The sequence below is a fragment of the Benincasa hispida genome, chromosome 9 (genome assembly GCF_027475165.1).
Source record: "Benincasa hispida cultivar pf3 chromosome 9, pf3_genome.v1.1, whole genome shotgun sequence".
Classification (NCBI taxonomy): domain Eukaryota; kingdom Viridiplantae; phylum Streptophyta; class Magnoliopsida; order Cucurbitales; family Cucurbitaceae; genus Benincasa; species Benincasa hispida.
In genome coordinates, this window is record NC_143486.1 from 81,899,346 (window position 1) to 81,912,999 (window position 13,654).

At 38.4% G+C, this 13,654-nt stretch overlaps 2 protein-coding genes across 2 annotated transcripts; both read left to right on the forward strand.

The window, feature by feature from the left end:
* Positions 1–315: 315 nt before the first annotated feature.
* Positions 316–2,442, forward strand: LOC150034110 (uncharacterized). Its single transcript, XM_090317233.1, has 4 exons — positions 316–600; positions 829–913; positions 1,013–1,545; positions 1,747–2,442. Exons 1-4 carry the CDS (start codon positions 316–318, stop codon positions 2,440–2,442), a joined length of 1,599 nt encoding a protein of 532 aa, XP_090173359.1.
* Positions 2,443–2,634: 192 nt separating this feature from the next.
* On the forward strand, positions 2,635–4,291 carry LOC120084887 (uncharacterized). Its single transcript, XM_039040697.2, has 4 exons — positions 2,635–2,736; positions 2,872–3,101; positions 3,649–3,722; positions 3,840–4,291. The coding sequence occupies exons 1-4, from the start codon at positions 2,635–2,637 to the stop codon at positions 4,289–4,291; spliced, it is 858 nt and encodes a 285-aa protein (XP_038896625.2).
* Positions 4,292–13,654: the final 9,363 nt, after the last annotated feature.

Sequence of the window (13,654 nt, forward strand, 5' to 3'; positions counted from 1 at the left end):
CGAGATTTCAAGAAATACGATCCCCCGACGTTTAACGGATCCTTAAAAGACCCCACAAATGCAGAATTGTGGTTGTCCACTGTTGAGGGGATCTTCCAGTACATGAGGTGTCCAGAGAAGTAGAAGTTGCAGTGTGCCGCTTTCGTTCTCATCGATAATGCCAAGCGCTGGTGGCGCTCGGCTGAGAGGATGATAGAAGCCGATGGAGGCCAAGCCATGTGGGACGAGTTTAAGGAGCGATTTTATGAGAAGTACTTCTCTGCTCATGTGAGGTACTACAAGCAGGCTGAGTTCATGAACTTGAAGTAAGAAACAATGACAATGGAAGAGTATGAAGAAGAGTTTGATAAATTGTCCTGTTTTGCCCCTGACCTGGTGTCTACCGAAGCAAAGAGGGTTGAGAGGTTTGTACAAGGACTCCAAGACGGGGTGCGAGGCATCGTGAAAGCCCTGGAGCCTCCCACCTACGTCGCAGCCTTTCGAGTGGCAACACGCGTGGGTTGTCCTTCAGGGATAAAGTTCCTAAAGTCCTTAACGGAGGAACTGGCCCCCGGCCAGAAGAGGAAGGTTGAGCAGAAAGCTCCGGGACCTCCGCAGAAGGTCCAGAGTACAAGCAAGCTAGTAGGGAATGCTTAATGACAGGCTACGACTTCAGGAGGAGTTTGGAAAGGAAGACCGGTGTGCAAGTCTTGTGGAAAGCGTCATTGCGGACGCTGTCTGATAGGCACCGGGACATGTTTCAGATGTAAATAGGTAGAGCATACGACAGACCAATGCCCTAGTAGTGGTTCCGGAAGTGTGGGGGGTCAACCCCTGAGTTCGCATCAGGGTAGTTCAAGCCGACACCAGCAGCGAGGTCGGGTCTATGCTATAAGCCGTTGGGAGGCTGAGCACTCGGGAACAGTGGTGACAGGTACACTCCCAATCTTGGGGCACTATGCCTTAACATTGTTTGACTCGAGCTCGTCTCACTCTTTCATTTCGTCATTGTTTTTGAAGCATGCCATGTTAGTTTTGGAGCCTTTGGGCTATGTTTTGTCAGTGTCTACACCGTCGGGAGAAATTATGATAGCCAGTGAAAAGATAAAAGCATGTCAGTTAGAGATAGCAAACCGCACCCTCGATGTGACCTTGATAGTATTAGACATGCGCCATTTCGATGTAATTCTTGGCATGGATTGGTTGGTTGCCAACCATGCTAATATAGATTGTTCTCGTAAGGAGGTAAATTTTAACTCTCCTAGAGAAACCAGCTTTAAGTTCAAAGGGGTCGGGACAATAGTTTTGCCTAAGGTGATTTCAGCAGTTAAGACCAAGAGATTGTTTAGCCAAGGTGTCTGGAGTATATTGGCTAGCGTAGTTGACACAAGGGAAACCGATGTTGCTCTAACCTTTGAACCAGTGGTGAGAGATTATCCTAATGTATTCCCGGAAGAACTCCCAAGACTGCCTCCGCCAAGGGAGATTGATTTTGCGATTGAACTAGAGCCAGACACTATTCCCATATCCACAGCTCCGTATAGAATGGCACCGGCAGAGTTGAAAGTATTAAAGATGCAATTGTAGGAACTGCTTGATAAAGGATTTATACGACACAGTGTTTCCCCGTGGGGTGCACCAGTATTGTTTGTGAAGAAAAAGGATGGGTCATTACACTTATGTAGAGATTACAAGGAGTTGAATAAGGTGACCATTAAGAATAAATATCCCCTTCCTAGATTCGATGATCTGTTTGACCAGCAATAGGGTGCTACCGTATTCTCCAAGATTGACCTATGGTCAGGTTACCATCAGCTGAGGATCAGGGACAGTGATATTTTGAAGACTGCTTTTCGATCCAGGTATGGGCATTACGACTTCATTGTAATGTCTTTTGGTCTGACCAATGCTACAGCGGTATTTATGGACTTGATGAACCGGGTGTTCAAGGACTTCCTAGATGCCTCTGTAATCGTTTTTATTGATGACATTTTAGTATACTTCAAGACAGAGGCGGAGCATGAGGAACATCTTAGGAAGGTCCTAAGAACACTGCGGGAAAACAAGTTGTATGCAAAGTTTTCTAAGTGCGAATTTTGGCTACGGAAAGTGTCCTTCTTTGGGCACGTGGTGTCGAAAGATGGGGTTTCAGTGGATCCAGCTAAGATTGAAGTCATTACCAATTTGCCCTGCCATACAACGGTCAGTGAGGTACGTAGTTTCCTGGGTTTGGCCAGTTACTATCGTAGGTTTGTAGATAATTTCTCCAGTATGGCCATACCATTAACCGGCCTGACCAAGAAGGGAGCTTCGTTTGTTTGGAGCAAAGCGTGTGAGGATAGTTTTCAGGACCTCAAGCAGAGGTTGGTTTCAGCCCGGGTCCTCACCGTACTAGACAGCTCCGGGAACTTCGTGATTTACAGTGATGCTTCCAAAAATGGTTTGGGTCATGTGCTCATGTAACATGGTAGGGTGGTCTCCTATGCCTCTCGCCAGTTGAAGAACCATGAGCGCAACTATCCTACCCACGACTTGGAATTGGCAGCGGTAGTGTTTGCTCTAAAGATCTGGAGGCACTACTTGTATGGGGAAAAAATCCAAGTGTTCACTGGCCACAAGAGTCTAAAATACTTTTTCACTCAGAAGGAATTAAACATGAGGCAGCGCAGGTGGCTCGAGTTAGTAAAGGATTATGATTGGGAGATCCTCTACCACCCAGGTAAGGCAAATGTGGTAGCCGATGCTCTCGATCGAAAGGTAGCTCATTCGATCGCCTTGATCACTAAGCAGGCTCAACTTTGTAGAGACCTGGAACGAGCAGAGATTGCAGTGGCAGTGGGGGAAGTCACCTTGTAGCTAGCCCAGTTAACAGTGCAACCAACCTTGAGGTAGCGGATTATTGATGCTCAGCAGGGTGATCCTGACTTGGTTCAAAAGTGTTGTCAGGTAGGGTCAGGTCAGGCAAGTGAATTTTCTATATCAGTGGACAAGGGTCTTATGTATCAAGGACGGTTGTGCGTCCCAGCAGTTGATGGCTTGAAAGGGGAACTATTAACAGAAGCTTCTAACTCTCCATTCTCGATGCACCCAAGTAGTACCAAAATGTACCAAGATGTGAAGCAGTATTACTAGTGGCCTAATATGAAAAAGAAGATAGTTGAATATGTCAGTAGATGTTTAGTCTATCAGCAGGTGAAGGCCCCGAAACAAAAGGTAGCAAGCTTGCTACAACCTTTAGATGTGTCAGATTGGAAATAGGAGAGTGTGGCTATGGATTTTATTACGGGGTTACCCAGGACAGCGAAGGGTTTCTCGATGATTTGGGTTGTGATAGATAGACTCACCAAGGTGGCACATTTTATTCCAGGAAAGCCCACGTACGCGGTGAGTAAGTGGGTTTAGTTCTACATGAATGAGATAGTAAGGTTGCATGGTGTGCTAGTGTCAATTGTGTCCAACAGGGACCTCGTTTCACCTCCAATTTTTGGAAGAGCCTCCAGGTGGCTTTAGGGTCATGGTTGAACTTCAGTACAACGTTTCACCAAACTGATGGGCAAACAGAACGTTTGAATCAGACATTGAAGGACACATGTTGCGCTCTTGTGCGTTCGAATTCTCAAGGAGTTGGGACTCCCACTTGCATTTGGTGAAGTTTGCTTACAATAACAGCTACCAGGCTACCATTGGTAGGTTGCCATTTGAAGCTCTTTATGGTAGAGGTTGCAGGCCTGTCGTTTGCTGGAGTAAGGTTGGGGAGAGGAAACTGGTGGGGACTGAGTTAGTGGAGTTAACGAATGAAGCCATGCAGAAAATCAAGGCCAGAATGCTAACAGCATAAAGTAGACAGAAAAGTTACGCAGATGTCAGGCGAAAAGATTTAGAGTTCGAAGCAGGTGACAAGGTGTTCCTAAAAGTGGCACTGATGAAAGGAGTCCTGAGGTTCAGGAAGAAGGGTAAGCTAAGTCCGCGTTTCGTAGGGCCATTTGAGATTTTGGAGCGGATCGGTTCTGTGGCTTACCGTTTGGCCTTGCCACCTTCCCTCTCTGCGGTCCATAATGTATTTCACGTCTCCATGTTGAGGAAGTATTTAACGGACCCATTACATATGGTGGACTTTGAGCCCTTGCAACTGAATAAGAACTTGAGTTATGAGGAAAAGCCTGTGCAAGTTGTGGCCAGGGAGGTGAAAGTTTTGCGCAGCAAGGAAGTGGCACTAGTGAAAGTCTTGTGGCAGAACCATCAGTTTGAGGAAGCTACTTGGGAACGAGAGGACGAGATGAGAGCATTGCACTCAGAGCTTTTCCAGGATTAGAACTTTCGAGGACGAAAGTTTATTAAAGGGGGGAAGAATGTAACGTCCCAAAGATATTCAGTTTGAAAAAAAAAATGAAAAAAGGGAAAAATATTGACTATTTTTAGAAGAAATGTAGGGTTTTAAGTGGTCCAGGGGTGCGTGCCAAGGGATAAAAAAAAAGAGAAAGGGTTTTTTTTTTTCTTATTCTCCTTTCTCTTTCTCTTTCTTCTTCTTCTTCCTCCAGCAGCCGACCCCCCCTCTCTCCTTTTATTTTTTTCTCTTCCCTTTAGTCACCGTGCGCCAGCCCTCACCGTTCACCTTCTCTTCCGTCCGCCACAGCTCTACCCATCGCAGTCCATCAGGCCGTTCCGCGCAAGGCCCGGCCACGCCGCACGAGTCTCTGTTCGTGCCGTCTGCCCATTCCGCATGGGGCCTAGCCGCGGTCGCTCCAGCCGCGATCTGTTCTGTGCCAGCCATCGTCGGACGTTCCTCCGTGTGTCGTCGACCGTGGGTTCCATCTGCGTCGGAGTTTTCTTTTGTTTCCAGCACCATTCTCGTCCGCCGTTCGTCCTCAGCACTGTTAGTGGTCGGTTTGCGACAGTCCGGTAGAGCGTTCTATTGAGGGTGAGTTGTTTTCTTTGTCTTGTTGGTAGCTCACTGGCATTTTGGGGTTCTTGGGCCTAATTTGTTATTGGTTTCAGGAAAACGTGTGTCAGTGAAGGGATTTCTCAAGCGGAGTAAGATCTTGTTTTGGACAGTGAGTTATCCCGAGGTAAGGGGTTTACTGCTGGCCCTAGGATGTTGTTAGGCCTACTATGAAATATTTTATTTCATATATGAAACTGTGATTTGTGTTGAGTTCGATAAGTTAGTTTTGAATTATGCCTGCTGTGATGAATTTGGGTGTAAGAATTAAAGGCTACAGGCTGAAGCGTGGAAATAATGTGTTAAGGTCTGACGTTGGGTACTGATGTATGAGCTGTGTAATGTGTTACATATAATGTGTTAAGGCCTGATGTTGAGTTGGTGTATGATTTATGAGTGGACTGAAACAGTTGATGGAAATATGGGGAACGGTGTTAAAGTTTAACATTGAGTCATGGCCTTGATTGCATATTTATGTTTGATGTGTATTGATGTTTGTAAGCTTATGCCCATATGAGATTTTAGTGACGGTTAATTTACCATTGGGCCATGCATAACGCATGTGTGAGCCTTCGGGCCACACCCTACGTTACTTACGGTATCCTTTTTGGGATCACCACTTGTAATTATGTTGTGACCTTTGAGTCACTACCTATGAAAGCGTGCCTTCGAGTTCGCCCCTTATGCCTATGCCTATGCCTATATTTATGATGTCGTTGTACATTTTTGGTCCAATGGATACACTAATAGGTCACTGAGTAGGCCCAGTAGTGGACCACTTACTGAGTATATTTTTATACTCACCCTTTTCTCTCCCTATTTTTCAGGTAACGACAGACTGGCGAATGACAAAAGAGATTCGTGACCTGGCCATTAGAATGTTTCACTGCTTCCGGATATATATTATGTTTGAAACTCTAGTTTAGAAGTTAGGCATCTTTCAATATTATGCAAAAATATATTAACTTTATTATTTGATTATTTAAATTATTTTCTTTTTTACATTTGTTTTGGTAGAAATTAGGGGTACCCCGACTGGTAAATCATTTTATTTTATCTTGCTTTAGTTATTTATTTTTATTTACTTATGTTTTCTCATCCTTGCTCGTTTGTGAATTATTAAATAAAATTTTTGGCTCTTTAATTTGATGATTTAAAAGACATTGTACTATACATGTATGAAGTAGCGTCCTAGAATACTGTAGGAAACTAGGGTCGATACAGAACAACTCCTTGTTACTATAACTCTCAGTCACCAATGTTCGGTCAAAAAATTATTAAACTTGCTTAACATTTCTTGTAAGTGTAACCTCTCATTTTAGATTCAGAGTTTCGCTCGAATGAGCCAACCGTAGGGAAAAACCAATTAGGACATGAAACTAAGTAATCTTATCCATTGTTGGAGTTTAAATAAAGCGTCATGCAAAAATGACATCCGTAGGGGACACTCAAGGAGCCTCGAGGCCGTGCATGAAACTTTACTTCAAACTAATGAGAGAGACCTAGAGATGTGTTATCACATGTCCCCCTCCCACTCACTATAAACACTTTCTCCATTCACCTTGATATTGATATATACAAACACCATCCGTAAGGGGACACTGAAGGTGCCTCGAGGCTGAGTATAGATCTCACGGTGTGAACTTTTAGGGAGAAATGTGAAAAGGAAAAATGAAGTATCATATAGTCCATTTTCCTCCCACTGGGTGTTTTACCTAAGATTAATTAACTTAGAAAAATCCGACTATTGATTTTAACTAAGTGACTGTTTAATTTGCCAAAATACTACACTTGCTTTGGATAGTTAAATGATTTTGATTAAGGTTTATTAAATACTTTAACAAACTTTAATCAAACATTGCATTCTTGTAACAAACTATCTAATTCACCTTTTCAAGTAAGTTTTCAGGTAGGGGTGTTACATTTCTATCAACTTAAATACTCTAACCTAGACAGAACTAGCCTTAGACAAAAAGTTCCTTATAGATACATTTGTTACCGTTTTAATCTTTTTTAAAAAAATCAATTAAAAGATTAAACTTAAATTTCTAATTTCACTACAAAAGTGATCTTAGGTCTATATGAATCATATTTTTAGACAATTTTAAAAATGATTTTAACCTAAGGTTTGCATGCAAGTATGAATTATTGATTTTAATTTCTAATTCCAATTAGTTATAACAATTATAAACAAATGAAATAAATTAAAATCATACATTGCATGTAATCGACCTACTTAGTAAATTATAACATTTATATGTTACCTAAAGCACTGTCATGCTTCATGCAAATTCATTTCATTACTAACATATACAATAATTATATAATAAGGTAATGAAATAAACTATAACAATCATCTATACATACATTCAACCATATATTATAATACTTTTAATATAAATGATGCATGAATATGTTATTAATGCATGTATGCATATATTATATGATGGATGAGCATGCTATAAAATAAATCATGCAACTAGATATATTATGACATTTATAATATAACATGATGCATGAAATTAAATGCATAACCTGTGGTGGGATTTTATACTATATGACATACATTATGACATATATTAAGAAAGTAAATCATACATCACATGCATAATTTAAAAGCAATTAACAGATCGAGATTGGAAACCTAAAAGAAAAAATAAATCTAACTATTACAAAAAAAAAAAAAAAAAAAAATCCATCCAGTTTGAAACAGGAGAACAAACCTTGAACCGCTCGAACCAGACCCTGAACTGGTCCAGATGAACCCAAAAAACTCGAACGGGAGAACCCACGAACCTAATTGGACCAGTATACCACGAAAACGCGCGAACCAGAGCTGAATTACGTGAATTCTCCGTCTTGAAGCGTCACGTCGCTATGAAGAATTTCTTCTTCTGCTGCATCGCGGCGTCGCAACGCTAGGGCACAGCGTTGCGACGTTGCAGTACAGTCGCCCACTATACTACTTTGAACTCCTTCGAAATTTCACATCGATTGCTCCATAAATTTGGTTGGGAACTTCATGAATGACTTGACAACAAATATTACAGACTTGATCACAAATTAATGCGCAAAAAATATGAGCCCTTACAAGACAATTTTTTTAAAAATGATAAAATTATACTGCCCAATCCCGAAAAATCCATTAATGCAAACCACATTCATCAACCAAAATTCATCATATGAATTATAGAATGTAGAAACCCACCAAAACTGTAAAAAAACATTCTCGAAAATTAAGAATTGGGACGAAAACCAAAAGCTCTTATACCAATTGAAGGATCCCGGTTAAAGGTCCTTGAGCGAAAGCGGATCGTCCCAATTTCCCAATTTTCACAGTATATAGAATTCTGTAGAAGAAGAACAAAATTATGCATTCATAACAAAATTTACAACATGCTCAATAACAAAATACATAAAAATAAAATGGGTTTGAAACCCTTACCTTTGAAGATCTAATCTTCACTGGAAAATCCTCGATCTCCAATTGGGCACCACCGCGAAGGAAACCTTGGTATTTTCTAAGATGAGAACCTAGGAGTTTGTGAGCTCTGACTATTTTGGTAGATAGGATAAATTTTTAGAGAGGAGATGAAGAGAAGAGTCGGTCTCACAGAACTTTTCTGTAAAGAGAATATTTATGTGTCTCACACCTTCTATTTTTCATACACTGCAGAGAATAGAGAACTACCTCCCCACTCACATGTCTGAGAGAGAAAAAGGGGGGGAGGGAGTTGAGTTACAACTCCCTCCCAAAAATAGTTTTTCTAAATAAATTAAATATATATATAACTACCTTATCATATAATATATGTTAAACTATATGTTATATCAAATATAGCATATAACCTATCGTTTCTATATTGTATCAAATACATATAAAATATTTCTATAAATGACAAATTTACACTTTGTAATAATAATTTTAAAATTGTATTTAAAATACTGTGATTGCTCGACCACCGTCTATGGTTTGTAGGGTAATCCTTGGCGGTGGCTGCTACAGTAAAATTCGATGGTTGATGGTGATGTTGCTACCGCATTGGCCAATGGTCGTCGGTGGCTGTTGATATACTTCAAACATCATAAAAATTTATGAGGAATTCTCAATTAAACATTTAAAAACACATTTTCTATAATTAAGATTCAAAGAATTATTTATTTCTCAAACTCATTTTTTGAGTAAATTGTTTTGAGTGGCAGTCAAATATTATCAAATCTTATGAAAATAATTTTTCTCTTCAAAACTAAATAATTGAAAAGGTCATTTAAACACTATTTGAGACACAATTGTATCTTCTAAAATTCTACCAAAGTAAAAATAAACAATAATACTCAATTTTATTTTTTATTTTCCAAAATATATGTATGCGAGAAGATGAAAAACAACTAGAATCAAAATTTGTTAGTATTATTATAATAATCCCTACATTTAAAGACGTAAAAATGTAAAAGATCAAAAATAAAATTAGTGATAATTGATTTAAATATGCAATTAAGGATAAAACTGATACAATAGGTTTTAATCAATTTATGCCGTCTCAAAAATTCACGGATACATCATACCATAGGTTTTAATTAAAGTGCGGAGATTTTGTATGGTTGAATCCAAAAATTGGGTAAAACATGTTAAATGATCTATTTTTTTAAAAAAAAAAAGTCGAATGACCCTTTGCTGACGTCAAATTCGGGTGAAATTACTAAAATATACTTGCACGTACGTGAAAAATGATCTCGCTCTTGCTTTCTGTTGCTCTCTCTATCTCTCACTCTCTCTCTATTACTCTCACTCTATCTCTCTCACTCTCCCTATATCTCTCAATCTCTCTCTTTTTCTCTCATTCTTTCTCGCTCTACTGTTGGATCTACACCAGCACGTAGCTAAAAGGAGCATGATCCATAACCATTCTAATTCATTAATTTTGGTTGAAGAGAAACATGCTAAAAACAGAGTATAATGGGTTTCAAAAACATACCTTGGCCGAACCAACAAAATCTTTATTTCCAGCTGCTAAATCCTCCAAATCCTTGTGTAGACCACTACAAGATCTTCCTTATTATCCTCTTGGTACTCTAGATTGAGTTGTGAGTCTTCAATTATCTCTTACCAATGACTTTTAATTTAAATCCCATTCATATTAGATTTAATTATATGAAACCAATTCATATAATTAATATTTGAATCATATTCAAATAATTATTTTCTCTCAAGAATACTTTATATTATAATGTATCAAATACATTATGTAATTACATCATGTATAATTAAAATTAAATTAATTATATTATATTTAATTAATTCCTTCAATTAATATAAACAATTCAAATTAATCCAAAGACTGATTCTCATTTATTCCTGTTGAGCTACTAAGGGGACCTCATGGACCTGTAGCTTGAAGCTCCATCGGTACGTAAATAATTAATTAAAATTATTTTAATTAAATTATTCACCATTTGTCAACTATCGGGCACTGACAGCTGCGCTATTCGCACTACAGATATATTTATGTGTCCATTGGATATAACCAGTCAACAGTACGATGACCCTTCACAAATTGCTCGTAAGTACATTTGGGCCAAAATTACCATTTTACCCCTATAGTAACATGTAACTCCTTAAGTACCACTGATCCCTCCAATGAACAATAAATCATAGTCCAATTATGATCGAACACCTTTCAGGTCAAGAGAATGTGTGGCGCCACATTGTTCAAACCCCAAAACTAGCCCTTGAAGGAACAATTTATCTACTTATCCCGACGTTGGGGAAAGAGTGAATTCCTTCTTGTGTAGCTATGTTCCCAGCTACCTAATCAGACGAATCCCAAAATGGTAGACTTATTGAGTCGATGATCTAGCCACTTTCACCTATACAAATCAAATGACCACCTTTATAGGTAGGAGTTCACAACTCACTTAGGATTCAGGTTATGTTATCTATGGTTATCCTGGTGAAATGTAAGTCTTTATTATGAACGACGTTATATAATGAGACTGAACATTTCATTGTCTGGTCTTATACAAACTCCTTTGTATAGAATATCCTTGTTCACATGTCTCCACATGACTAATCAAGATCAGATAACTTGTAGCACTTTACAATAATTGTAATATCTACAAAGCGAGCTGTACTCGTAGTGTCACCAGGAGAAGGTATCCAACCTTATCTATCTACTGCAGATAATTTAGGTTATCACTTAAAACATGATCCACTCGTATGTCTTTACATACATGTTTAAGCTACAAGATAATCTTGGATCTTAGTTTATTCGGTTGTGGTTAATGCAACTAAAATTGAAATAAAACATCATATATTTTATTAAATAAATAAGATATTTGTACATTACAATTATAAACTATAGAACCCTACGAGATTTAGGGCACCGAACCCAACAACAACCACTTAATCCTTGATAACGCCGTCAACAATTTACTTTTCTGCTACTAAAGCCTCAACCTTCCATTTCAATAGCTCTTAGCAACCATTGCTACTAGCAACTCCCTTTTAGATTATCCCTCCCCATCCATTTGTTTTGGAAAAGATTCCCATGCTAAAGTTGAGCTTCTCAATTGACACCTTATGCAATTTCTTCCACCGACACATAATAAGGTCCAAAGTCCCAAGTAGAAACTAGATAGCTTATACCAATTCTATAGGCTCACAAACACCAAATTCTTATCTGAGAAGGTCAAACCAAACTTATATACTTGTGATCTCAAATCATTAATTTCCCTTACCTTTCCAAAATAATAAAATCTTTCCTATGTACTTTTATTTTCCTTGTACTTATCTTTGTTAAGACTAATTTGTCCAAATGTGCTTTTCCTTTTTCCAAGTGTGATAAAATCCATACTAAGTGTAACTCACCTAAACTCCTTTATAATTCTTGCTTTCCAACTCAAAGTTTCCATCTTGCATAGAATTCACCTTCATCACTTATTTTTGCTTTAAACTCTGAAAGCCTTTCTCTTAGTCCAATCAATCAATTCAAACCTTCTCATCCTAACAATGACATGAGTATGACTCACAATAATAAGATGTAACTTCTCAATTAAAAAGCCACAATACTTTTCCACTTCAAGTCTTGGATACTTTGTTTAGTCCATCCATCTTAACTTCACAAGAGTGATTATAACATATCAAAAACTTCACTCAAAAGCCAACAACTTCAATAATTAGCAACCTAAAACTTGGGTCTCTTAAAATACTTTTTTTTCTTTTCCATGATTAAGACAACTACCTTAATTTCAATGTAAGCACATACTTCATTGCGACAAAGTTTCTTTTAGCACCACCACTTTCACTTTCTACTAAAACGTACCACAATTTCTTTAATCAATTCTCATATAGACGTGCAACTTTGTTTTCTTGCTTAAACAAGTACATATTTTTTGTCTTCACGACCATAATATCGAATAATTTTATCACACCTTAAGATATTTAAACTAAAATATATATACCTTTCTAAAAATCCTTCAATGAGATAAACTAGTGACAAGTGGCCTCATAAATTTTTTTTCCATGTGTCCTAGCTGAACAATAATCTCATACTAGCTTCTTTCAAGTCGTTAAACGGTCAATTAGAACATAATTAGGGCATAAACTAAACAAATATTTTTATACACAACTTTCATAAAAACTTTACTTATAAAACATACCTGGCGATGATGAAAAAACTGTTAATGAGCCATAAGGGACATTTTGGACTTACGATGTAAGTCAATCGACAAACCTAAAACTTACGCTCTTATACCAACTGTAATGACTCGACTCTCTAAGATGGGTAAAGGACCGTTACTACATGCATGCATAAACCTCAAAATGACTTTTTCGTAAAATCTATCTGAATCCAATAAAGTTTCATAGAATGAATTTCTAACAATAAATCCTAAAGAAAATAATTTCACTATTCAAGACTGTTGGGATTGGTGTCCTAATTCTCCTGAAATCTCGTAGTTTGTAAACTGTACACATTGTTATGAATAAAATAAGAGTTATTTTATTTTGCATTTACTCATATCCAATAAATAAAGCTCTATGGTTATTGTATGTAAACTTTGAAGGATCTCATACCGAGAGTTTCATGAGCGTGTTCAGATCGCTCCGATTTCACAATGACCGAAACACAAAAGATATACATTCAACACTAACAGTTATGCATATAATTCTAATTATTGGCATGCTCAGAACACAATAAATAACAGGGAAAGGGTTCATACCAGTTGAAGAATCTCTTCGAACTTCTGAACCCATTGCAGCGAAAACCCTCCAACAGATCTACCAACACCCGGTGGGTATGTCGACTGCAATAGCACGATCAGTACGAACACAAACACTGCAGCGGGGATGACACCACCACTAATGAAACCTGGGTATCCTCGGAGTGAAAACCCAAAGAGTGGGCTTTGGTGAGTTTGGTAAAGGACGGAGGACAACGCGTCGTGTAGACGATAAGCAAGTGGGACATAAAACTATGCTATCGTATAGCGAAAGTGCTTATCGTATAGAAGAGCTACACGATCGTGTATGAAAAGCTGAACAATCGTTTAGGAAAAAAGTATACGACCGTTTTGAGAAATCGTGAGGTAGGCGATCGTTTAGACGGAAGAGCTTTTATCCTATAGGCTCTCGCGATCGTTTTCACGAATTCTTTTGGGCGGACAAAATTATGAATGCTCGACATTGAAAAATGAAAAAACTTTTCATTTTTATTCCGCCGGTTACCTTAACCAGCA

Coding starts and splice junctions, on each gene's coding strand:
- LOC150034110 (XM_090317233.1), top strand. CDS start 316: ATGACAATGGAAGAGTATGAAGAAGAGTTTGATAAATTGTCCTGTTTT. Junction 601..828: donor CTCCGGGACCTCCGCAGAAG/GTCCAGAGTACA, acceptor AGTTCGCATCAG/GGTAGTTCAAGCCGACACCA. Junction 1,546..1,746: donor TGGCACCGGCAGAGTTGAAA/GTATTAAAGATG, acceptor GACCAGCAATAG/GGTGCTACCGTATTCTCCAA.
- LOC120084887 (XM_039040697.2), top strand. CDS start 2,635: ATGAGGCAGCGCAGGTGGCTCGAGTTAGTAAAGGATTATGATTGGGAG. Junction 2,737..2,871: donor CCGATGCTCTCGATCGAAAG/GTAGCTCATTCG, acceptor ACCTTGAGGTAG/CGGATTATTGATGCTCAGCA. Junction 3,102..3,648: donor ATGTACCAAGATGTGAAGCA/GTATTACTAGTG, acceptor TTACAATAACAG/CTACCAGGCTACCATTGGTA.